Raw genomic sequence first — 27,556 nt, forward strand, 5'->3', positions numbered from 1 at the left:
AGGCTAAGGCTCAACCACCGAGCCACATCAGCCGGGATGAATTGAATTTTTAATTACTTAAATACACACATTAATTAAGAAAATTGGATAATTTAACTAAAAGTTCATATCATTTTATAATGTGACACATACTATTTTTCCCCAAATATGTTCCGGACAAGTTTAAGGAAGAAAGGTTGCTTTTATAGAAAAGGGAAAAACATCTTAAATTCACAGTTGTATGCAGGGTTGCCTTTAGCCATAGGCAATACTAGAGTTTTATGCTTTACAGCTGCAAAAATAATTACATGAACGTTATCTATGCAACAGTCTTTAATGGATTACATTTTGTTAGCTTTTCATTATATACTGAAAAACTCAAATAACAGTAAATTGAAAAGAAATTTTGATTTATCTGACTTAGACCTTTGATATTTTTGAAAGACATTTTATTACTCATTGGTTTATTTGAGATCTAATCTCAATTTGTAAAGAAGACATAGTGTTACCATTGGTTTTAACTTTACCAGGTAGAAACATTGTGCAAATTATTTATTTTTACTTGAAAAGTATTTTACTTTTGTATTTTTCAAGGGCCTTAAAATTTTCCAATGGTGATATCTAAGGTTAATAATGTGATACAGCAAAGACACACACTGTACAAGTCAGTACATTTGCTTTTTGTAGAAACCTTATGTTTTATCTGTGGTGCATTTGTAACATCTAATCGTAATATAAATTTATAAATAGTGAAAGTCTTCCTACTCTTTTTTTTTTATTACGTGGTAACAGCAGTTCAACTAGGTTTACCTTTGTGTCTGTGTATTTTATTAATAATGTTCAGCATTGAAGTTAGAATTACTAGTGTGGTACAGTCATATTTCCTGTTCTTCCTTTTACTTTTCTTTCCAAAAACGAGCACATAAGCCATCTCTTTGAAGTAGTACTTCCCAGTGTTCACATGGTCATAGTGTACCCAAGTTTTCTCAATATACGACAAAAGTGCTTTTGTCTGAGGGGATGTTAAGGCTTAATCAGATTGTGCACACACTTAGTTGGTATAGAGGATGGAAAAGTAGAGAATTCCAAGAGAAAAATATACAATTTTGTCAGCCTCTAAATTTGTTCGAGGTTTTGAAACCAAAGTTGAAGTGACTTTTGAAATAACAGTTTCAGCACAAGTTTTTCACAGTATTGTACGTTTTCCATGAAAGTATTTTTAAATGTCATTGGGTGGAAAGATACCCATTCCAGTACAAAATTATAGTATCAAATATTCAATTTAATAGATTTTAATAGATTTTAAAATGCATCACTTCAAATCTGTGCATTTAACATAGTAACAACATTTTAAGTACTACCTCAAATTAGATTACTAAAATTATTCAGATTTTATTGTACACTGGGGAATAATGGAGTAAGAGAAAGATACTAACATGTTTAGACTTGTATTGAGGCATGTATCTCCCTGCCTGCTTTGTAAATAGGGAGAGGTTGTGTTCAAGATTGCCTACCTAGTAAACAACAGTGTTATGGTATAATACTAACTGATGCCAAATCATTCATGATTAATTTAATTTAATTTTTGTTTAATCCTCACCTGAGGATATGTTTAGAGAGACGAAGGGGAGGGGGAGAGAGAACATAAATGTGAGAGAGAAACATCCATCGCTTGCTGCCTCCCATACATGCCCCGACTGGGGCTTTAACCTGCATCCCAGGTATGTGTCCTGACCTAGAATCGAACCCACAACTTTTTAGTGTACATGATAATGCTCCCACCAACTGAGCCACTCAGCCAGGGCATGGCTTCTTTATGTTAATAAGATACACAGGACAATTTTATTCTGTGAACTATTTTTGAAATGCATATTTGGTTTATTTTTCACATTTTATTCCAACAGATACTAAGTGAATATTACTGCTAATTTTATGTATGTTAATATTACATTAGTAGTCCAGTAATACATCGTTTCTTCCTCTAAAATATAGGGTTAATAATGTAAATAGGGTTAATAATGTCTCTCACCCTGAACAGATTTAAGAATTAAGTGAAATAATATTACCGCCCCCCCCCAAAAAAAAAAACACACACACTCAAAACCATTAAATACAGAAGATATAAAGTGATATTGTTGGTAGCAGTACAATTATCATCATTGATACCTTCTAATACTTGCCCTCACTCAGTGCTAACGGGAAAAAAACACAGTATTTTGAAGATGCTCACTTTGTAAATATGTCTAAAGTTGTTATAATGAGCATATTTAAATTGTAAAGATGATATATTCTTATACATTAATTTGAGATAGTTTTAAAATATCTCAATTAAATGAATATTTGGAAATATATTTATTTTTGCTTTTAATATTTTGGTTTACATGTGTATGTAATTCATTTAATAATAGGAAGCATCATCCTAATGTGTTATGTAAGTAAAAGCGTTGTATTCATTAGCACATGGATGAGAAAATGCAGTCAGAGAAGAAAGCAAGTTAACGATAAGCCAAATCCAAACTGTGAGGGAACTAAGCAGCAAAATACACTTTCACATTTGCCTATGAAGAATATCCAGCTTCCCCTGCTGTGTATGCGTAAGCTCTGAGATCTCCATTAAATTGCATATGTCTATAAGTAGGTATAGATTCTCCAAGATGCATGGAGATAGCTATCTGTAGTAGTTTATTGTAATAAATGTCTCTTTTGCTGAACTGCAGTGATAAGGACTGTGTATCTACTATTGCCTATAATGAGTTACTCTTGTCCCTGCAGTACTACGGGATGACTTCAGACAAAATCCCTCTGATGTCATGGTGGCAGTGGGGGAGCCCGCAGTGATGGAGTGCCAGCCGCCACGAGGCCATCCTGAGCCCACCATTTCTTGGAAGAAAGATGGCTCTCCCCTGGACGACAAAGATGAAAGGATAACTGTGAGTACCGAGTTCAGCAGTGGGGTCACTTCCAGAGTTCGCCGTATATATCTCCACCAAAGAAAAAGAGAAAAGTGAAGTTTTTTTGTTTGTTATTTAAAATAAAAGGTTGCAATATCTCCCAGTTTTATTTTTATTTTAAAATAAGTATATTTTAATTGTCCCTGTATTAACATGAAAATAAGTGAGAATAATGCATGTCAGTTTGAAGATTGGTAAAAGAAAAATATAATTTATGTGTTAATGTCTAAAAGTTAACTAATACATAGTTTTATGTATGACTTAGTTATCATCATAACTCAGGGTATATCAAATTTCCATGTGTTACAATAAAAGTTATTTTTAAAAATATCAGGTCATTCATAGAGTATGTTTCCAGTAGGCCTCCTAAAAGTCACTTCCGGATTTTTTCTGTTTCTGCTTTTTAAATTGCTTTTCTGTTCTATAGAATAGTTCAATATTGTTTCTGAACAATAAAATCTCATCTGAATGATGCCTAGTGATGGATTTACTCATTCCCAAAATAAAATCACGTGACTAGATTATTGGATTTAAAATTCTATTCTGATATAAGCAGAATAGATCTGTAGTAAGTAATGATGCATTTTCCTCTGGCCATCAGTGATTCTCTGTGACTGCTTTTTCTTTGCATTTTTGTATTGTGAAAGGTATTTACTAAGCCACCTAAATAACCAAACTCTTGTTGACCCTATGATTGTACAGTATTTCCCTTTGGCATTTTCTTTGTTCTGCACACACTCTCTGTCCATTGTGAAGTCATTGGCCAAGTTACCCTGGAGAATCTGTGTGCTATACTTGTAGAAGAACAAGGTTATAACACAGACCACATATTCCTAATAAATGCTTGCACTATTTATTTATAGATTAGCATGAGAATTAAGTAGTGAAGAAAGTAGAGGTGTTTATGGTAGACAAAGTTTTAGGGACCTTGAAAGAAAATCAAGTGTTTTTTCTGTACTGAACTGAATAAAAATGAATATCTCAAAGGGTTTTTATAATTTGAGGAATTGGGGTAAGAATAGCCTAGCTCTACTTTTAAGCATTCTTTTATAGTTCTACAAAGTGAACTATATGTGGAAACATTGGTTTTGGGAAATGAAGTCAAGAGCACAGGGGAATGGAAGAAATGTTTCTTTTATTACTGTTAACAGATTCCTTTAGATGTATGCACAATCAAGATAATATTTTTTTTGAAAAAACATTTTAAGTCATTTAATGATAATTGCCTATAACTCATTTCTCTGACCTAATGATTCATACACACTAAAACCATTATCTTTCTCCCTCATGTCTTTTCTGGTGACCAATTTGTGTTTAATACAAATTAATGTTAAAGATTTCTGCATTGGCTGAAACTGGTTTGGCTCAGTGGATAGAGCGTTGGCCTGCAGACTGAAGGGTCCCAGGTTCGATTCCGGTCAAGGGCATGTACCTTGGTTGCGGGCACATCCCCAGTAGGAGATGTGCAGGAGGCGGCTGATCGACGTTTCTCTCTCATTGATGTTTCTAACTCTCTATCTTTCTCCCTTCCTCTCTGTAAAAAATCAATAAAATATATTAAAAAAAAAAAAGATTTCTGCATTGGCACCCAGCAGGTGTGGCTCAGCGGTTGAGCATCGAGCCAGGAACCAAGAGGCCCCTGGTTCATTTCCCAGTCAGGGCACATGCCCGAGTTGTGGGCTCGATCCCCTGTTGGGGGCGTGCAGGAGGCAGCTGATTGATGATGTTTCTCATCATTGATGTTTCTATCTCTCTCTCCCTCTCCCTTCTTCTCTCTCTCTAAAAAAAATCAATAAAATAAAAATTTCAGCATTGGCGATGCAGCATTGAACAGCTCCCAATGAGTGCCCTTCTGGAGTTTATATTCTGTGACTGACTATTCAGATAAAACTAAAATAGATGGTATAACATATGGTACATTAGGCTATAGTAAGTTCTATAAACAATAAAGTAGTGCAGGACTAGACAGATAGGATTGGGAAGAATCTCAGTGTTTAGTAGGATGACTAGAGAATGCTTCACATAAAGACCAGTAAAAAATTGAGGGAGGGAACTTTCTAGGTATCTGGGAAAGTGTTCTAAGTAGAACAAACTATAAGGTTAAAGATCCTATTGTAGGGCATACCTAAGGGATTAAAAAAAGAGCAAAGCGGATGGTGTGGATTGAGGAAAGTTGAGATTTGGAGCAGATGGCATCAGAGATAACAAGCCAGACTGCGTAGTACCTTACAGTCCTTGCAAATAGTTCGGCTTTTCCCCAAGAGACGTATAAAGCATCGAGGGGTTTTAGCAGGATCCATGGAAGGTGATGGCAGAAGTAGGGAGACAAGTTGGGAGCATTTTCCGTTTACTTCGCAAAAGGGAAATTGCCGGGAGCCGGTCCATGCTTGCTGTTTCAAGGGACCTGGCATATATGGCATACTGTTCTTAATATGTTTGCTCACCTTCTTGGCACTATGTGTTTTAACCAAGGTCACCTCTCTGAGAAAGGTTGTTTCCCCAGGTAGGGATTTTCCCCTGAAGTTAGGGAGGGAATAAAACCCCTTAACTAAGTGCCAGGCGGGTAATTAATCACTTTAACTACGAACAATCATGCTTAAGCTACATAATCTTTACTCCCTGGAATGGAGATAAGAAACGCCCTAACCTTTGAAATAGAGATTGATAGGATTGGAATCAACTGGTATAAATACAGATGTAACAAGACAACAGAAGACAGAACCTACACAGAACCTAGAGACAGAAGAACTTCGCTGGAGAGAACATGGCAAAAGATCCTGGACTGAACCTGACTACAGAAATTGGCAAGAGAACCTGACTAGAACCTGGTGACTGAACTTGGCTGGAGAACCTGGACAGAACCTGGCTGGAGAACCTAGCGAGGGAACATGGCTACAGAACCTGGCTGGAGAACCTGGAGAACCTAGCAAGAGAACATGGACACAGAACCTGGCTGGAGATCCTAAGCAGAACCTCTCTGGAGATCCAGACCAGAACTTGGCTGGAGATCCTGGCTAGGCTGCTGATCAACTGAACACTGTCTCCGTGTCCTTCCTTCTTCGCCGACTCTGTCTACGCCTTTGGGAACCCCTGGACCTGCTGTGGTTGGACCCCGGCAGGAAATGGTGGTTTGGATCCGTCTGCTAGGAGGGGAGGGAGAGCAGTGGTTAGAGCCTGGCTCTACTGTGAAGCAACAGCTGTCAGAATCTGCTAACAGATTGAACGTGGCTTGTTAGAAAAAGAGGAGAATTAGGGATTACCTTTATGCATTGGTCCGAGCAGCAGAAAAGATAGAGATGCTGTTAACTGAGCTGTCATTAATTATAGAGAAAGGAGATTCGGGGTAGAAGTTATCAAGAGCTCAGTTTCAGACATTGTAATTTTGAAGTTCTTATTAGATATCCACAACTGTCAAATAGGCAGTGGAAACATGAGTCAGAAATTCAGAGTTGAGGTTGAGGCTGGAGAAAAAAAATGTGTTGTGGTGAATATAACGAGTACTTATTGCTGTGCAATCCTCCCCTCCTTCTGGGCAGATGAAAGCCTTTGCTTCCCAGCTTCTCGCTGTAGGGCAGACCACTCTGACTAGTTCGGCTTCATGGGCTGTGAGTGGAAATTAAAGATATTAAATACTAGTGAGGGAGCCTCCAGCACGCTCTTTTCCTCCAAGGAGGCCACATGCTCCAGGTACTGAAGCTACAATAGGAAGGCCACCCAAAGAGCCTGGGCCCCAGTCATGTGTCCCAGAACTTTCCACTCCGCATCTGGCTCCCCATGATGGGCATGTAGAATGAATGAGAAATAAATCTTTCTTGTATTAAGTCACAGAGTAGTTCTTACCACAGACTAATGTAGCTCATTTTGAGAAATATGGGAATCATCAGCATGTACATATTATTGAAAAATGGGAGAATGGAATTCACCAGAAAGCTTTTGGTTTGGGTGTGTGTGTTTTATTTTGTATCTGCATTTTTGTGACATTAACAGTTTAAAGCCACTCTAATAAATTTTAGTAAAATAAAAAATCTTGAAATATCCTTTTGTATCATATACTTAGTTTGAATAAATGTTAAGATTTATGCATTAATGATTAAATTACTATAGGATCTTCATTTGCCTTTTGCTGTCTAGAGGGTGCTATCCTATCAACACCAGTACCAGTTCCTCTGCATATTAGTAGTTTTAGAGTCAATATTATAAGAACCACCACCAATTAGAAATAAAACAATTTAAAATTGCAATATAACCTATGACTATGAAATGATGCCAAGATGTTAATGTCTAAATAATTTTAAAATCATTCAAATGATTCCAAAATGATGATTCACAATAGTGTTCCATATGCTAGGAAGTTGTAACATCTGAAACTTTTACTATTTCTAAGACCATCTGTGTGTTTTGTGTAAATTATGACTGTTAAACTGATAAAACACTAGAGGTAAAATGCACATTTATATATGCCGGGAAATTAATAGATTAAAAATCAGCAGTTTAGGTTTAAAATGACAGTATTTAGATCGTAATTGTTTTTGTTTTATTTTCTTCCTTTGGGCAAAATTAAAACTAATCAAAGGAAACACTTAAAATAGAAACAGAATACCCAATATTATTTCCATTTTTTTAATTGAAAGTAAATTCTTAAGAGATGTTAGTTATTAGGTATTTTATGTGAGTCTTCTTTCCTAAGGTTTGTTTTCATTTCTATTGTTCAAGTACTTTGCCAAATGTGTTGAGTACAGACGAACAAGAGATTAAAGTCCATAATATCCTCATGAAAGGCAAGTGAAGATTGCATGGTTATTGCTACAGTTTTAGTTATAGGAATTTCTAGAGTTCTTTAATGTGGTGGCTTTCTTTGTTGAAAATTTAAAGTATGACTCTCCCAGCTGTGAGAACAAAGACACACCCTACAAAAAAGGGGAAATATGTAATTGAATTGTAGCTGCACCTGTATTTTTTGATGTTAAGTCATTTTTTTTTTACATTGACCTGGATTCTGAGACAAATTTTAGATCTATGATGATTACAAACCAGGGATATATAAATAGCATTTTCTTATTTTTCTACATGAAGAAGAATCTTTTAGAACTCTTCTGGCACACATTTCTGAGAATAATTTGGAGGCCTTAGATGATGTTTATCTTTTCTCTTAATGTAAGTATTTATATTTAGAGTTAGAATTAGAAGTAGTTTATTTAACTGGCAGGCTGGATTAAATAGATTTACTTCAGATGTCTGAGACTTAGTCATAACCATTATTATTAATAAATGAAATTTTCTCATAAAGATATATCAGAGGACCAAAGACGTTTTTTTATATAGAATATTTAGATACACCTTACAAAAGTGATATACTTATTTTATTACATTACATTTTGGAAATATTGTACTGACCTTATTGTGTAAGGTTGTCAAAATTAGACTATTGAGAAGAAAAGTAATACCAGATATTGAAAAAAAATTTCATGTTCAAAAATAAAACCTAACATTGTCCTTGAATTAATGAGAAAGTTAAATACAGTTGAAAGTTGACATCACAAATACTTTCCCATAATATAAAAGGCCTTAATTATATAAAAGGATTATGTTGAATAAAATCTAACAGGTAGACCCAAAAAAGTCCAATAAAAGTTTCAGTATGATTTTTGGATTTCTGATTGGAATGAATAGTCATTGGTAATGAAGGAAGAGAAAGTTGCTGATGCCAAAACATTGTAAAAAGGTGTTAAATTTATTTTCAAATTTGCCACTTACTTTATACTAGTATTTGTTGACCTGGGTGATTTTAATATTGTTATCTTAGTGGAAAGTTAAGTGTGTTATAAATAAGTACCATTTTTGGAATCACACACAATTGCACAAAGTCTGAGGCATCAGTTTCCCAAAGCTTTCTACTGTGTCTCTGAGATGAACATCCTTCAGGAATGGCATGCATAGAGATGGAAGGAAATATAGCCAACTTCTCATAGAGAATAGTTTATAAATAAAACTTATTTAATTACTTATTATAAGCATAAGAACAAATGTATTCCTAACTTAAAATATTAAGCTATCCAATAGTACCTAAAACAATAGCAACTATATGGTGTACATCAACATATTATAAATTGGGATAGCAAATTGATACCATAATTTAATAAAACAAGTGATAGTTGTATGTATTTATATATGAGATCTGATGATTTATGGCTAGCAATTAAGCCTTTTGATTTGGATTAGTAAATGAATATGTATAGAAACAATAGTAATTTCTCAATACCTGGAACATAGTAAATATGCTGTAAATGTTTATGAAATGTTGCAAGCTCTTCTGCTTAAGTCTACCATGAAAACAAGTAGAAAAATAACACTCCATTTTTTTGAGATTTTTCAAACAAATGTGTCAAAACTCAATAAGCCATTTTTTTTTTCCATTATGGCACACTTACATCAGTCAATTCAGTGTTCTGGAGAAGATAAAGAAGAAGAAGAAGATGATGATGATTATGATGATGACAACTGACGACAATGATGGTGGGATGATGGTGATTGATGATAGTGAACACTTAATGTAGCACTTACTATGCGCCAGATCCTTTCTAAGCACTTTATATATATTGTCCCACTTAATTCTGACAACAACTCTGTCAGAGAAATGCTAAAATTTCACTAATGTAGTGGTTAACTCCAAATTGGAGGGACAATTATGGGGGCAACTGGCTTTTGTTCCCTGATAACATTTCGTATAGGGTCCTATAGATTTTGCTACATACATAAGGACTCTGACTTGCTACCAATGCAAATTTTAAATCAGAATGACAGGAACTCTTAGTTCCCACTGTGAAATATTATCTTTAAGTTTACAAGGGTCTGGATACTTCAGTTCACACAGTGGCGGTATGGTGGTCTTTAAACTAAGTTTCGAATATTTGAGAATTAGTCCATATCATGTCCAGTAGTGAAAAGTATAACATATAAAAGATCTATAAAATTTGACGTTTACTAGTTTCACAAAAGATGGCATAGAAATGGTCAAGTTTGACTAAAGATTATAGTTCAGATAAACTAAAATTATTTATTCTGGACTCTAGAAATCTTACATTAAAATATATTAAAAGATTATCTAAAGAGGATGATAATTGGTCACCGTGTGGCATTTAGGGAAAGAGGATTTATATTAAAAAGAATTTTCTAAGTCAGTTAATTAATCAACTGAATGTTAAGTATCCAAATTGCAGATTAGCCAGGTTTAATATTATCAGTTGTACACATTTCAAAAGTTATTGCTGAAAAATTAAGGAATTAAGAGAAATTGTATAATAATGGGAAACTGAGTTAAAGAAAATATTATTGGCCCTGGCTGGGTAGTTCAGTTCGTTAGATCATTGTCCTGATGCAGCATGGTTGTGGGTTTGATCCCCGTCAGGGCACATACAAGAACCAGAGACATGAACAAACTGTTGAACCTCAGAGGGAAGGCAGGGGATGGTGGGTGGGAAGAGATCAACCAATGAACTCGTATGCATATATGCATAACCTGTAGACACAGACAATGGGCTAGTAAGGGATTGGGGGTTGGAGAGGGAGCAAGCTGGAAGAAGTTAATGGGGAGAAAAGGAGGACCTGTGTAATACTATCAACAATAAAGATTAAAAATAAAATGAAATGAAAGCTGCTAGTTAAAAAAAAAAGAACCAATGAATGCATGAACAATTGGAACAACAAATTGAAGTTTCTCACTCTCTCTGTCTCTCACTTTCCCTTCCTCTCTTTTTCTCTCTCACTCTCTAAAATCAATAAAAAAAACACACATTATTTATGTAGTGGCTTGGCAATTTTATATAGATACAGTAAAATATAGCTAAAAACTAACACAGTGCCCAGCTGACGTGGCTCAGTGGATCAGTGTTGACCCATGAACCAGGAGGTCATGGTTTGATTCCAGGAGGTCACAGTTCAATTCTTGGTCAGCGCACATGCCTGGCTTCTGAGCTTGATCACCAGTGTGGGATGTTCAAGAGGCAGCCAATCAATGATTCTCTCTCGTCATTGATGTTTCTATCTCACTCTCCCTTCCTCTCTAGAACAAATAAAAAAATCTTAAAAAAAAAACCTAACACAATAACAATACAATGTAAATAGTGAGATCTATCTGAACTTCATTCTGAAATTTTAGAGTTATTTTCTTCATAATAAACTTTGAGTGTCATTTATCATGTACTAGAGGCCCGGTGCATGGATTCGTGCACCAGTGGGGTCTGTTGGCCTGGCGTGCAGGTATTGGGCCACAACATCCCCCAAGGGGTCCCAGATTGTGAGAGGGTGGGTCTCAGGTGATGCACCCCCGAATCAGGCTCCCTCCTCTCTGGTTCCAGGTGTGTCACTCAAGAACCAAAGCTGCAAATTACCATAGCTTGGCAGCTCCTGTGTTGAGCATCTGTCCCCTGGTGGTCAGTGCACATCATAGCTACCAGTCAGAGCATATGCCCCCTGGTGGTCAGTGTGCATCCTAGCTACCGGATGGACAGTCACTTAGGCTTTTATATATAGAAATAATTTTATTTTAATATTTTAGATAGCAGAGCTTAAAAGACATTCATCTTTTCATGTTTGAAATTCTTACATGCTTTATTTATCCTCTATGTATGTGGCTTTGTGACATAAGCATTTTTTAATGACTTGTGTTATTCCTTGTTATAAGCTGTGTCTTGAATTTTTTTTTATTGTTTTTCCTACCTGTCCTGAACAGAGCATGGTACAAATATTCTACGTGTCTTAACAGATTTTGTTTTTCGTTTACTTAATTGAAAAGAATAACTTGGTGATGGGAAAATAATTTTATTATAAGTTATTTCTCTCAAAGCCATAGTCCAACCAGAAACCATGTCATTGTCAATATCACCTACTTATCATGTAAGTGTATTAAGATTTAATTTATTCTTCTTTGAGATGTGTGCAAAAAATTTTACAGCATTAATGTGCTTTAACATGATGAGCCAGCATATTTAGTAGCTTTTTCTTTAGGTTTTTACTTAGGTGGGATGATCAGCCATCCTGCTTTGCTGGGAACTGCCCTGTTTTAGCACTGAAAATCCTTAGTTCTGGGAAAAACCCTGGGTTCGGGAAAACTGGGACAGTTGGTCACCCTAAGCCTGGATAGCTTAAATGAATTGCTTTATATGTGAATGAGAAATCACATTCATACAAGGTAAGTAAAAAGTAGTTAAAATAAGTAGAACAGTTTTAAGTATGTAATTTCTGTCATAAGCAAGTTAAGGATGAGAAAATCATAGTGAAACTAGGAGAAAAATTCAGTTGTATATAAAAAAAATAATTTAACACTTCCTATTCTCATGCTAAAGAGGTACAGTTGTTAAAATGTGACATGTCATCAGTTCTTATTCCAGTACTTTTCTGTTTCCTGCGTGTCTTTATACGTTTCTTTGATTTCCCTTGTTGGTGTGATATTTAGGTAAATAGCAGCTGATTCACATCCCATTCAAATCCCCAGTGTCCTCCTGATCCTTCCCAAATTTGGCATTCAGCCCTCTCCTTGCCAATGGCTTCCTTTCACCAAAATTCCCACATGTCTCCTTCCTAAGCCATCTGCTCCTCCTCCCTTCCTTCGATTAGTGGTTTCCTCTGGTTTTCCAATTTCTTTCATTGTTCACTGCCTGCTGCTTCCTTTTCCTCTCTCCTCCCCTAGAGGAAATGAACATACTTAATGCAGCTGATGTCATAGAGCCCCTTTTCCCTGAGAAGTTAAATTTGTGTTCTTGCAAAATAAATATGTAGTTCTGTTGTACAAAGGTCAAAGGAATCTGGTGTAGTGAACCAGATTTTTTTTCTCCATCTTACATGAAGTAATACACACTATTTATGTTAGCCTTTTTAAGAAATAAAAATGTTAGCCATTATTTAAATTTAAGTTAAATCGGTATAAATCTATAATCTAATCACAGGACTGTGGAATTGAATTAAAAAGTAAATTTATGGCCTAGCCTCCTTTATTTTCAAATTTTATGATGGAAACATAGTAAATGTTTATTCTGGATTAGTAGAATAAAATAGAATCGTAGGCATTACAAGATCACATTATAACTTCAGATTTCAATATCTATTAAATTCATGACCTTATGGATATTTTGGTCTCTAAAAATTCCATTGTTTCCATTTGTGAGATGAATTGTCTGATAATCCCTATATCGGCTCATGGTTTCATTGTGGGGATCCAGTGAGAAATACATGTTAACTGTCATTGTAAATGGTATCACACTCTATACTCATTAAGTACTGGGTGTTCTGGTTCTGATTGTTATTTGTATACCTGCCTGAACTCTGGATATATTTAGTCATCAAAACAATAATGGAAAAGGAAAATAAGAAACTGTTTATGTGATAAAAATTTCAACTGTCCCAAATAAATGAAAAGACCATATAAATGTACATTATAAATAGGGAAGCAGGTTGTTTACAATGACAGTAGAAGTGATTTTTTTTCTGAAGATATGGGTAAACAGCACGATTTAACAGCTTTTGAACGTGGGATATATTTGAATGTGAGTGGCCAGATTATAATGACGACCCCATCAGTACTTCGTTGGGCCACCTTTTGCCTTCAATACTGTGGCGATTCTTCTTGGCCTTGACTCCAGATGTTGAAAGGTGATGCGAGGAATCTGACACCATGCCTGATGAATAGCACTGTCCAGTTCTGTGAGATTTGATGGCTGTGGAACCAGCTGCCTGATGGCTCTTTTAATTTCGTCCCACAAATGCTCAATTGGATTGAGATCTGGTGATTGTGGGGGCCGCCTAAGCAAGGTAAAGTCTCCCTCATGTTCTTGAAATCACTCCTGCACAATATGAGCACCGTGGCATGGCACATTGTCTTGTTGGAAGAAGCCATCTCCATTGGGATACGCCATCAACATGATAGGATGAACTTGATCAGCAATGATACTTAGGTATGTTGTGCTATTCAGACATTGTTCCATACAAATTAAAGGGCCCAAATCATGCCAGGAAAACATGCCCCAAACTATAACATTGCCCCCACCAGCTTGGAGGCTTGTACTCATGCATTTGGGGTGCATGTTTTCATGCTGTTTCTGCCAAATTCTCACTCTGCCATCTGCATGATGCAACTGGCAATGTGATTCATCGGACCACATGACTGTTTTCCAATGCTCGACTGTCCAATCCTTGTGTTCCTGTGTGAATTGGAGACGTTTTATCTTGGTAACTGCAGACAGCAAAGGTGTTCGAACAGGACTTCGGCTTCCATATTCCATACAATGCAGTGTATGGCTATTTTGCCTACAAACGTCAGGTGGTCATAATAATCTGGCCACTCAGTGTATACCTTTATAGAGCTTTATAATTTTATAATTTTAGTCTGCCTGCCAATTTTTGCCTGGATTCCTTGAGACACCTAGTTGCAATTCCTACTAAAGTCCTTACAACTCTGTGTAAACTGTAAACTGACTTAAGTATTGCAGAGAGGGTGCAAGAATGTTTGGATGCAGAGATAAGGCTAAATCTCTTCTAGTTCACCAAATGATTTTTGGCACTTTAGGAAACAATATACTAAAAAATTTTCAAGTTTCCTCTAAGTAATGTTAAAAACTTCAGTATGAGTAAAAGTCCTAACATATGTAAAACATCAGAATAATCTTATACAGTTTTGGCAAAGTACAATGTTGGTGTTTTATTCTGTTTTGTGTTGTCTCTTGATTGTCAGTAGCCTTAAATCTTTTGATTATGGCCTTCTGATTTTTATTTTACCAAATAGATTTTCTCTAAAACAATTTTGAATATATTCCCCCAAATCTAGTCCCACCAAAATGCTAGTTTCAGCCAAAGCAACATTAGACTATAGACTACAAAGGAATGCCTAGCAGATCTGCCTAAGCAGCCTTCCATGTGGAATCCCACCAGCTCTTGAAATTCACTGAGCCAAAACCTGATGTCTATGTATGCTGCTGTTTAAGATCCATGATCCTTCAGTCAGAGCAGACTTCCAGAGAGTTAAAAGTCTCAGAAATTTGAGTAATCAACCAAAAAAGCTGTACCTCATAATTCAAATTATCAATACAGTATACCAACCAGAAGTATTATAACTAGAAAATGAACAAATGTGGTCAGATGCCAAAGCCTGTAGGAATTTCAGATTAGTTTCAGATTCTGACATAGAAAGCACACTTACAAATATTATTTTCACCTATTTTTTTCCTTATAATATGTGTTCTTTAAGCAGCTGTGTTTCTTCACTTTCCAAGCAATTTGGTTTACTTATTTAGGCCATTAAATTTAACCAACTCGCCAAGGACTAGTGGAATTCTACTATTGTCTGGGAACACTTTGTTTAATTATAGGTTAAAGTAGTTTGCCAAATTAAAGGTACAATCTCTTGTGATTTCAAGGATGGTATTCTAACCAGTTTATTTAAGTGTTCAATTAATTACAGATGAAATTTTTCTCTAAAGATATAGTTTTAAAATTTATCTTAAAACATTGCTTATAAATTTTACCTGTAATTTAGAAAATATCTGAGAAAATGATATCAAAATATTTTTGGTAAATTCTCGGTTTTTAAAAAGTATACTTTTCAAATTGCTTGTAATTTTTGTGTTTGCTCGTGATGGCCCAGATATTTTTTCTGTCTACCACAGGCAGAATGAATGGTAATCTTAAAAAAAAAAAATCATAGGTTCAAAAATGCACTTGATTGTGCAAGGCATTCTTTCTTTAAAACATGGCCCCAAATGCAGAAATCAAAGAAATGATTTTCAGCCTTTAAATTTTAAGTTATTTTAAATCTGAGCGTGTTGAAGGGGGGTGGCATTTTCATTCCATTATTTACAATTGGGTAAGTTTGACTTTATCTCTTCATCTTGTCCATATTGTCACTTTATTTAGATGCTTTTGAAAAGAATAATCCCAAATCTTATGCTGAGGGTGATGTCTTGTCTAATCTAAGGCGGCAGATTCTGTATTTTGTTTAAAAGCTAGTTGCTTTAAAGTACTAATTGGTAGTATTGGTACCATCTGACCATTTCAATTTTTATCTTTTTAAACCCAAAGAATTTGATAATATGATAAATTGTACACTTGTAAAATAATCTGCTGTGCATTAACAAAATTACCAACAGATGGCGAGTTGGTTTTCCTTCTTAAATCCTACAAGTCTAGTTGATCACAAAGCTTAAAAGGCTGATCACACAAGAAACAGGCTTATGCTGAAGTCACCGTTAGCAGCATCTCCCTGTATGGGAAAATTTTAAGAGCACTTGAACTTGATCTGTATAATACTGGTGGAAAATAATGGAAATGTGTCTCCTTGAGTGTATAAAGTATAATTTACCAAGGAATCCATTATTTCTTACTTCTCTGCCTTTTAACATTCACAGAGTCACTTGTCTCTTACCTAGATGTGTCACATCACCATATCGCCCTCTGCATCATGCTCATGTAAAAGATCTCCCCATTTTTATTAGGGAAACATAAATATTCTGTTTAAATTTTAAACATGCCATGATAGTAAGCGCATATTTATATGGAAAAGAGTCATTCCTCTGTATAGGAACTAAAGAATTTACCTAACTACATTTCTCCTAAAAATAACATGCACCTAGGAAGTGTAAACTTGCACATTTTACCCCCACTGGATGGACTAACAGCAATTAGGTTGGATGTCCAAATCAGCCTGGCTTAAGTCCTGGGGATGGAAGGAGAGCCATCAGTAACCTCAGGGGAGGTTCAACAACAGCGCCTATTTCTTCCCCAAGCCTTGGGTCTGGGCTCAGTAGCTATACATTCACAAGATATTGCTAATTTGTAGTTTGTGAAGAAGGAAGCAAAGAAAATATGAGCTCCAGTTTTCTATGCAAAAGAAAGTTCTATATATAAGCTTTACTTTGGGTCTATATAGAAAGAGGGCCAGTCCATTTACTAAGTGATCTGGTGCAAGTTTCTGATACTCTCTGAGCCTTAGCTTTCCCATTCCAGAAAGGGAAACTACCTCTCTCCTTGTGGGATTTATAAAAGTGAAAGATGGCATGTGCAGCCACGCCATTTATAAGGCACACGTTGATGCAGAGTGCTTTTCATTAATGAAAACAATAGTCCTCCACATTGTGTTTAAATGTTAGTAGTACATTTATGAAATTTACCACAGATTCATTGACATATTTTTATCTGTTTATGGTGAAAACTATCAAATGCATTTTACACTTAGGACATATTGTTTAATGTTTTTGCGATTGTTATGTCCTTTAAAACTTCTGTTGAAAACATTAGAGAATTTAAATGTATTTATTAATTTGGCATGAAGTCATCAGAATTTGAATTTGTCTTCTACAAGGAAATATAAAATATACTCCTAACAAATTATAAAATATCAAGCCTTTTTCTGAAGAGATAATGACTGAAATTAAAGAATCCCATTAACTGTATCTAGTTTCTCAAAACTTAAAAATTATTAGTGTGCCTTCTGTCAGTGTTGTGCTACATATTAGATATGATAAGTTCTTTGCCATCATAAAATTTATATTCTATGCAGAAGAAAGGCAAGAACATAAGATCAAGCTTTCTTTTTAATTGACTTTATCTTGTTACTTAATTTTTCCACTGACTGACATGACTTCCCTCAGAATATTTTCCACCACTTAATCCTGGAACCTCCTAATTAGGTCTGTATGCAAGCAACCTGGGACTCATGAAATTCTGATTTTCAGCTGAAAGTTCAAACAATATAACTCACAGACTTAAGGCTAGAGGAATTAAAAATACTGAACCACTATGACTGAGAAAGACTATTTCAAATAAAATTTTCACAGATAACTATAGAAATAAGGCAGCAGGGTACATTTTTAAAAACCTCACCTGAGGACATACTGGGGAGGAGCGAGAGCAACAGCAACATTGACCCTTCCATTTGCTACTGGGGATTGAACCTGTGACCTAGGTATGTGGCCCGACTGGGAATAAAACCGGCAACCTTTCAATGCACAGGACAATGCTCAACCAACTGAGCCATTCAGACAGGGCTGCATTTACTTTTGTTTTTTTGTCCATGATTTAATCATGAGTTCTTAGGAAATAGTGGGAAATGCATGTGGATAATTCTGAAGTTTAATGTAACCCAAGAAGAGTTTGTTTAAAGCTCTAGCACAAACTTTTCTTCCCAAGATTGTATTCTCTTTCTCATGTGTAAATTATCCCACTTGCTTGCTCTTAGGAAGTATGTAGATATATTGAAGTGGTGGGAAGAGGGATGTTTTATCTCTATCTTATTGTGTGTCTTCCCTTATGAAACGAAGCACACATTTACCAAATAACTGAGCTAGTGAGCAACTGGTCATATGGATATTGTCTCTGACCCTGGTCTGATGAGCCTTGACTCTGATTAATCAATGAAGTTTCTTCTTGTCTCCTTTGATTCTTAGGAATTAAAATAGTGAAGATTGGGAAGGAATGTTTACTTCAATTTGTATCTACTCTTACTTATATAGAATCATAATAAGTGGTATTAAATGTTTTATTGATTTTTTTGCAAATTAAGAATGCTTCCATAAAGTAATTATCCTTTCTTAATTTCCTTACTTGATTTCCATAAATTCATTCTGAATCTATAAATCTCTTGCATACTCAACCTTGATTTGACTTTGTCTATCTTGGTTATATGTTTTCTTCAGAATATAAGTGAATTTAAATTTCAAGAATAACAAAATATACAGTGTCTGGAAAAGGTATTAACTTAGCAAGGCATTTGGTAGTGAGAGAAATTCTCACATTGGACCAAAATTATAGAGAAGAACTAAACATAAAAATCCGTGGAGAGAAAAAGGGATTTACTGTTTGAAAAGTATTTTCAGCTGGTGTACTTGTAACTCCAAAGAGCCAAGTGTTTGAAAATGAGCTTTTCTCCTCTCAAATACTATGAGCATTTATCATCTTTATTTCTTGAGTATAGTCATAATTCCTCTGTAGGTTTTTATTTCAGGCTGTCCTAACAGTGACTGTATGTAAATTCCGAATTATAGCCAGATGGTTGGAGGAGGTGATAAAAAGCAAACCTAGTTTTGTAGGAAATGAAAAGTGCCCATAAGACTTTGCTTTTACCTTTAAAACAGCAGGACATTGTTTCATGAGACCTGTGAAGGAACTAATACATTAACTTTAATAGCTATGAGTTAAATTAAGTTTTCATATGCATGCAAAGTACTACCATGTTATACCCAGAATTTTCACAGAGATAAAGAGCAATCAACATTCTTACTTTGAGGAGCTAGATAGCAAAGGCTATTTCCTTCCAAAACCATTCTTTATGTTGCCTTCCTTTTATAGGATTCACTTTTGGGTTCTGATCTTAATGACTTTGGGAACCAGACACCTGGGGAATCAGCAGAAAGCCTTCACTGTTTCATCTGCTCTCCATTTTACCAGCACTCAGGCTCTGCTCCTGGTTTGGAATCCGATAAAGAGGGCTTTCTGGGTTGATTGCTTTAGGCTACATAACCCTGACTGGCTCCACAAAATGGGTGGGTGTTCAGGAGAAAATGCCAAATCCATGTCTTCCTATGGACATTGAGCCACACTTACGCAAAATAGGCGTGTTTTAAGGAGACTGTGTTTCTTCTTTCTTTTATTCCTTTGCTAAAAGTAGGATTCATGAAAAGGTCATCTGGTGATATAAACTAGATAGAAAGGTGGTAATATATAGTTCCACAGAGAAAATCATCCTCTCTCTTTAACTTTACTGTGTCTCTCAGTCGGGTGGCTCCCACCTACCTGCAATTAGCAACACAGCTCCTCCCCATGTAGTCTATAATCAGATTATCCTAGATGTGCATCTGCAGCAGCAAACAGCCAACTACCAATTTACAAGTTGCTATAAGGAACAAATGCAAAGTTTTGTAGGAGAACTAGAAATAACAGAGAAAGGCAGCAGCCATAGTCCTAGGCAGCAATTCTCCCAGGCCCAAGTTCTCAGCTGGCAGCTCACCAAGCTGTTTACAGAGCCATGTGTTCCCACTGGGATAGTTGCTATTTCTGCTTAAGTCTCTTGTTGCTTCTCTCTGATGATCAAGTGTGTTTAAACTCCTGGCTGAAATCATGTTGGTTTTTAAATGGTATTGTAAGGGTACCAGCAAACAAATGAAATTGAATCATGTTTCTTGTATGCATGGAGCCCAAGCAAATATGGGACACCGTTGGAGAGATCTTAATGGCTTATTTTTTTCTCTTAATTCCACTCCTAAGAGGACAGTTGAAAGATCTATAACAAGTAATGGTTGTCGTCTTATAATGACACTTCTTTCAATGTCACAAAGAAAAATGTAGAATGGTCATTTAATTGCTTTCAGTTTGTCATTTTCATATTTTCTTTACAGTGAATATTTATTACCCCAAAATTCTTTTGTTATATAAGATTTTTTTTTTTTGCAAATTCTAAGAACATTATTTACACTTTAAGTATGTTCTAAAAGAGGAAATGAGCTTTGCATAAGAATGGACATATTAAATGAATTAGTAACATCCAGTGAAAACTCTTTACAATGTGGTTGAAATCTGACTGAATCAATATAATTTTTAAATCTATAGTTAAAAAATGTAAATATTAGCATATAATCTGTTTTTCTTAGTTTAATCTTTTGGGGTACAGCTGCTCAGTTTGTGTCACAAGTCCACATGGAGCTAGTCATGGAGCTGCCTAACAGCCTTTGAATGGGCAGCATGAAGGCAGATAATATCTAATCAAAAGAATGCGTGAATAATAGTTAAAATAATTTATTCCCCCTTCCTCCTCTTCCTCTTCTTTCTCCTACTCCTCCACTTCAATCTCTCTCAATTTAAGGTCTCTGTGAATCAGAATGAAATAACAATAGGGAGAGGTGACAATTTTTCAAAAAATTCATTGTGATAATAGCCTTTATGAAAAGTAGAAAGAATAATAAACTTTGTTATCCAGGAAGAAGAAAGGTGATTTGGCTGACTTTGGTTTATTGTTTATATATTTATCTTATATAAAACTTATGTTTGAGACTTAAGCATAAAATCCTGAGGTAATGGATACCTGTATCATTTTTTAAAAATTTTATTTATCGCCGGAACCGGTTTGGCTCAGTGAATAGAGCGTCAGCCTGTGGACTGAAAGGTCCCAGGTTCGATTCCGGTCAAGGGCATGTACCTGGGTTGCGGGCACATCCCCAGTGGGAGATGTGCAGGAGGCAGCTGATCGATGTTTCTCTCTCATCTATGTTTCTAACTCTCTATCTCTCTCCCTTCCTCTCTGTAAAAAATCAATAAAATATATTTAAAAAAATTATTTATGGATTTTTAGGGAGAAAGAGAGACACAGAAAAACATGATTGTTGTTCCACTTATTTATGCATTCATTGGTTGATTCTTGTATGTGCCCTGACCAGGGATCAAACATGCAGCAACCTTGGTGTATTGGGAGAACACTGTAACCAACTGACCTACCCGGCTAGGCCAAGATATCATTTTTAAAACATTTATTTTTGTGTGACAAGATTAGTACAAATAAATAGAATAAATAAAAATTAATTTTTTGAAAGTTGTTCCAAAATGGTACTAGAATAATAAATTGTTTTATATTAATGATTTTTGATAATGAAGATTTGTCAAAAATTTAAATCTCTATCTGATTACCAACGATATTAAAATTTAAGGCCTGTCTGGATTGTGGTCTTTATCCCCAGTGTGGGGCATGCAGGAAGCAGCCAATCAATGATTCTATCTCATCATTGATGTTTTTCTCTCTCTTTCCCTCTCCTTTCCTCTCTGAAATCAATAAAAATATATTTTTTAAAACTTAGGTTCCAAAGAGTGAAACAAAAACAACAAAATTATGAATGTGTATATTCAGAAATAGAAAATATCTCATGATATTAAACCATAATTACTAAAAACATGAAATTATTTTATTCTAGACATGGCTTCTCTGTTAAGTATCCATATTGAATTACTTACCTGAAAGTGTGAGCAAGAAATATTGCCAAATAAGAGAGACTGTAATTTCTTTGCTATTGTGTAAGGTTTGAATTATATGAATTCTGTTTTACTTGTTTATATATTTTTAAATTGCTATGAGATGTGTATTTTATTCAATCCTTTGTCTATCATTTATACAATATAATTACACTCCCCCCATGATTTTGCTTAATTTAGAATGCAATAAAGGATGATTGTTTTAAAAGATACTATGGTGTATGTTAGAAGGTATGCTTTAATCTGAATTGTTTACATTGAAGATTGATACTCTTGCAGCCAGGTTGTAAAGGAATGGGTATTGTTCCAACTTTCTCTCTCTGCTCAAATAACTATTTCTTTTTTAGTTTATTGTTGTTGAATTCACACTCTAAGTTTAAAGAAATAAAAGCTGCCATTGTGAATCTTCTTTGCATGTCTCTTTTGAAAGGAGTCCTTAGGGACCATCTAAAACCGTCCTGTAGTTTATTTCAACAAGGAGAATGTCTGGGGGCTGTGAAGGGCCATCTGGGTACCTGCATCTCATTGTCATTAGGAAGTCGTAAACCCAAGGAAAGCACTTCTCCTGCCATTTACAACAGCTTGATAGCTGTTCTGTAGGTCACAGATCCAGCAGCCTTGACAGAATTGTTCTGAAGAGATATTCTGGCCAAAAGACTTAGTAGTGTGTTGTTTAAAGATGATACACTAGGCTGTAATTCCAAACCTCTCATCTCATTTACTTTGCAAAATAGTAGAAAACAGTGGTAAATAATCAAGTGTTTCAGAAAAAAATAATTTCTAAACCCTGGTACTCTAAAAATGTTACTGATCATGTTAACTCTGTTTATCAAACAGTGTTATTGTAAATGAATATTTCTGAACCTTTAATCTTCTAGAAAATTGTAAAAATTTGTATGATGACACTTATGTGTCATATATATATTTATTTAAATATATTTCTCCTTTAGCATTCTAAATCAGTATTCTTTTAATTCATTGTTATGGTGTTTTTTAAAAATAGTATTTTGCCCGGGCAGCATGGCTCACTGGTTGCGTGTCGACCTATGACCTGGAGTTCACGGTTTGATTCCCGGTCAGGGCACATGCCTGGGTTGCAGGCTTGATCTCCAGTGTAGGGCAGGCAGGAGGCAGCCGATCAATGGTTCCCTCTCCTCATTGAAGGTTGTCTATCTCTCTCCCTCTCCCTTCCTCTTTGAAATCAATAAAAAATTATAAAATAAAAAAATAGTATTTCTAGTAAGGAACTCAGATTTTGAATGCAAAAATCTATTAAAGGAATGAGATAAATTATATGACAGTTTGGTGGCTGGCAATTTGAAATCATCTTTGAAGTCCTTAATATAATTAGTGGTTTCGTTTTTGGTCTGCTGAATTCAAGTCACATTAGGTTAATGTAATTAAAAGCAGAAAAGATTTTGTGTAGCCAAACTAGTTAATTAGCCCCAGTGGTTTAGTATGTTAACCTAGAGGTGTATGGATAGCATTGTGGGGGTGATTCCTGAAAAAAAAAATCTTGTGTAACAGATACTGCAAATCATCTGACTTGCTTTAGGGTAGAAATGAAGACACACCAAGGAGTTCATTTGAAGTTCATCTTTATTTCTGATTTTAAGTACTGATTGCAGTGTAAACTGCATACTCCATAGAATAAGCAGACAAAAAGCTTACCTAATTTACTGTTGCAAAGAAGGCATGCTTCTTTGTGTGCAAAGAAAAATAAGTTTTATTTCTTTATTCTGGAAATAAGAATTCTGATTGTACTTTTTTAATGCCTACAAGAAATATAAAGTGATTCTCTTCATTTGGGGTTGAAAAGCTACATCTTATACCTAATTTTTCTGCATTATCTTGTTACTGAGTATACAACTCAGTAAAGGAGATGAAAGTATCTGGAAAGAGATTTTTCAACTGCTTCAGAAAAGCCTTTAAGTAAGAGAGAATGAGAGAATACTTTTTATCCCTAAGGAAAATAATCATTTATAAGTTTTTAAATGGAAATGCTAACAGATAAGAACATTATATATATCAAATACATTGAGGTATCCCATACCTATTTTGGGGTTGGGGGAGGGGAAATAACGTGTACAGTTGTTTGAAACTTTAAAAATTTTAGCACTTTTCCTCCTTTCTCCTCCTTGTCTCCTTCCTCAAAAGAAGCAGGAACACTGGGATCTTTTTTTGTTTTATTTTTATCAAGTATGTAGATAGCTGAGGCCTCCCTTCCAGCACTGTCTAGAGCTTATGGAAATGTGGCTTCTAATGTGGTTACCGCTATGGGCTGGTAAGGTGTATATGCTAGTGAGAAAGTAGAAGCTCTGCTTTGGATTTTTGACATAAGCTAGATGCCAGCATATTGTCTGAAGGCTTAACAAATTCTGCTTCTCCACAACCGGGATTATGTTAATTGAAGCAGTGTGGCTGCAGTGCAGTGTTTAACACTGTGTCTGTTCATTATACAAACTCGTTTTTGATAGGTTTACAATTTGGCTGTCAAACCCAGCTGCAGGAAGAGACCTGCCAAGAAATATTTCTTAGCTTGTTTTAAATAGTGCTGTTTTTACATTTGTAGTGTTTTGTATGTGTTAAACGTATTTTTCTTTTCTATGTAAAGAGGGGAAATATTAAATTTTGCTTTACAGAGGAGACACTAAGATTTAGAATGTATGAAGCCACCCTTTACAATCAATATTTTTATATAACTCAACCTAGAATGTAATTTTTGTAGTATCTACTTCTTGGAAGCTGGTATGTTATATTTGATCAGGATTATGGTACTATGTTTTTCAGTTCTTTTCTTTATTGAAAAGAACAAGCCCCCATGTAGTCCACATTTGTGACTGTAGTCAATAGAATTATGGCTTTTGGTTAGCTTTGATTCAATTTAGCCATTGGCATAAAGCCAAATCAATTTGAATTTATAAAAATTAAAACTCATTTTCATTCATTTTTAAAAATTTATTTCTCTGCCATATTTATTTTTTCTACCACTTTTGTTAAATTCTGTCTCTGTCATCTCTGGGACTATAACTTTTTTCCAGGTTTGCTGACACTGTTTAGTCTTCCACTTAAACTGTAACATCTACTTTGGGATCCTTAGCCATTATTGCCAGTGAGTAGATAGTGGAATATACCATTTTATAAGAAAGTGTCTTATTGATGAGGTTGAAGTTGTATGCAGGCAATTATACCAATCTGGGTAGTCTAGACAATGAGTTCTCTAGTAAACACTTATTCTGTTATTTAAATTTAACCCCTCCTTCCTTTCCTCATTTTAATCCAGCATTTATTCTTAGGCCAGAGCCACGTCTTTAGGACAAAGTTTTTCAGCCTTGGGTTTATTTACATTTTGGGTGTGATAATTCTTCATTGTGATGGACTCCTCAGTGCAATGTAGGCTATTGAGTAGCCTCCCTGGCCTGCACCAAGTGTCAATACTTACCCCCTCTCAGGAGTGACAACAGAAAATATAATTGCCAAAACTTTCCTGGGAGAGGGAGGGTCATTTTCCCCAAAGAGTGACTATTTTTTTAATATTTTTAAAGTTTTTGTTATATATTTTTATTGATTTTTAGGGAGAGGAATAGAGAGATAGAAACATCGATGAGAATCATTGATCAGTTGCCTCCTGCATGCTCCCTGCTGGGCATGGACCAACAACCCAGTCATGTGCCCTGACTCAGAATTGAACCATGACCTCCTGGTTCCTGGGCCAGAGCTCACCCAATAAGCCACAACTGGCCTGGCCAGTCACTGTTTTGGGGGAAATAAGAGAAACATATTTAGCTTTAGAATTACATGTTTCTAAAGCTTTGCTCTATTGACTTAAATACACATTTTTCTGACAAAACCTGGAAGATGTGTTTGTTAGTAATAACTTTAATGAAAAGCTCCTGGATGTAACGAACAAAAGTATTATTTTCATTAAGCAACTATCTCTTAAATTATTAAATTAATAATTATAATGATAATAATATGCAGATATTTTTTAAGCGCTTTAGATGATTAATCTCATGTAATCCTCATAACATCCTTGGAAATGTGTATTGATAGTATCTCCATTTTAAAGATAGAAAACGGAAGTATAGAGAAGCTAATACTTACCTAAAGTATAATATGAGGCATCTGACTCCAGGGCCCATGCTCACTTTGTTTTGCTATGTGATTGTATCTATTTTTGATCAATTTGAAAGATTATCTGGGATTTGAAAATCTTTAAAATAATTTTTGGCATATATTTAGATTTTGAATTTGGTTTCAACCTAGATAATGTTGGTGAAAAATAGCTTGAGTAGAAAAACAAAGGTGCAATTTAGTTAACTTCATTTAGACATGATGATTAATATCTATGCTGGTTTACAAGAAAAAAAATGTACTTTTCATATTAAAAATATTTTCTAAGTTTAATTTTTTTCAGAACTAAATTAGTTATTTTATTTTTCTCATTCATGTACAACTTATATATAAATGTACACAGTTGTGACAAAAGTTTGCTTTTAATCATACCATGATGCTATGTGGAAAAAAAAAAACTTCTCAAGATACCCCTGATTCATTTAAAAAAAAATCATGTAGAAAAAAATTATCATGCTGGCTCATGCTATTAGAGTTTGTTTACTTAAATGTACAGAGAAAATATTTTGTACAATGCCTGATGAGTTACTTTTAATTTGAACAGTAGATGTGATTTAACAAAGAAGTCTGTAAACTAAATTTACATGAAACAATAACAATTTATTTATACTGAAAACAAAAATATAGCTATGTGTTCGCAAAGCATAAGTCTCCTGAAAGATTGAGTTCGAAAATGTTTCCAAGATTGAACCAAGTATAATATATAGTTGGGGCAGTAGTAATAGGGTGTGTACAACACACTGTTTAGGACTTAATAGCTTTCTTTGAACTTTTAGTTCACCTCAATTCTTGTTTCCTCCCATTCATCTCAGCATAGGAATTTTGCCATGACTGAGAATCTCCTGGCTGTCTCCTCATAACTCTTGGCAACTAAATTCCCCTTCTCCATTTATACAGATTCTTTCAAAGTATAACAGCAGTGAGCTGTAATATATAATATTAATTGGTGTCCCACATGTGCTTAAGCAAGATGATTTAAAACTCTACATCCCCAAGTACTTAAGATTTATAAAATAAATTAGTACTATGTTACACTGAAGCTATAAAAATAAATCTATATTGTTGAAAATTATTTATATTTTATCTTTCTTTCACTCATTCTAGGTATTTGAATATATTTTAAAATTATTCTTAAAGCCTTATATTTTATTGTAGATAGAATTCATTGACTTAACTTTTAGAAAATAATAAAGCATTTATTTTCTTTTACTTTGATAAAGTTTTTATTTATTAATGTGCAATCACTTCAGAATGAACTGACCACCTAAATAAGCAAGGAAATTTAGATTTGATTCTGAGGTATTGAGGAGGCTCAATGTTCTGTCCAAAGTTAGTTAACCAAAAAAGGAGCATGTAGGACAACATCTCAGATCACTTAACTTCCATATCAAGAACAGAATTGGAGAGGGGGTGGGAGAGATTAACCTATTAACATATATATATATATATATATATATATATATATATATATATATATATAGCCTGGTGCACAAAAT

At 34.9% G+C, this 27,556-nt stretch overlaps 1 protein-coding gene across 1 annotated transcript in view; it reads left to right on the forward strand.

Annotated features, from left to right (window-relative positions):
• Positions 1 to 27,556, forward strand: part of ROBO1 (roundabout guidance receptor 1) — a gene marked incomplete at its 5' end in the record, with an annotated part of 448,967 nt that overhangs the window by 290,051 nt on the left and 131,360 nt on the right. The window contains one exon of the mRNA XM_081087409.1: positions 2,752 to 2,909. Within this exon, the coding sequence (XP_080943535.1) occupies positions 2,752 to 2,909 (158 nt within the window). The remainder of the gene's footprint in view (positions 1 to 2,751; positions 2,910 to 27,556) is intronic.

The sequence above is a fragment of the Myotis nattereri genome (genome assembly GCF_964212035.1).
Source record: "Myotis nattereri genome assembly, chromosome: 3".
NCBI classification, from domain to species: Eukaryota; Metazoa; Chordata; class Mammalia; order Chiroptera; family Vespertilionidae; genus Myotis; species Myotis nattereri.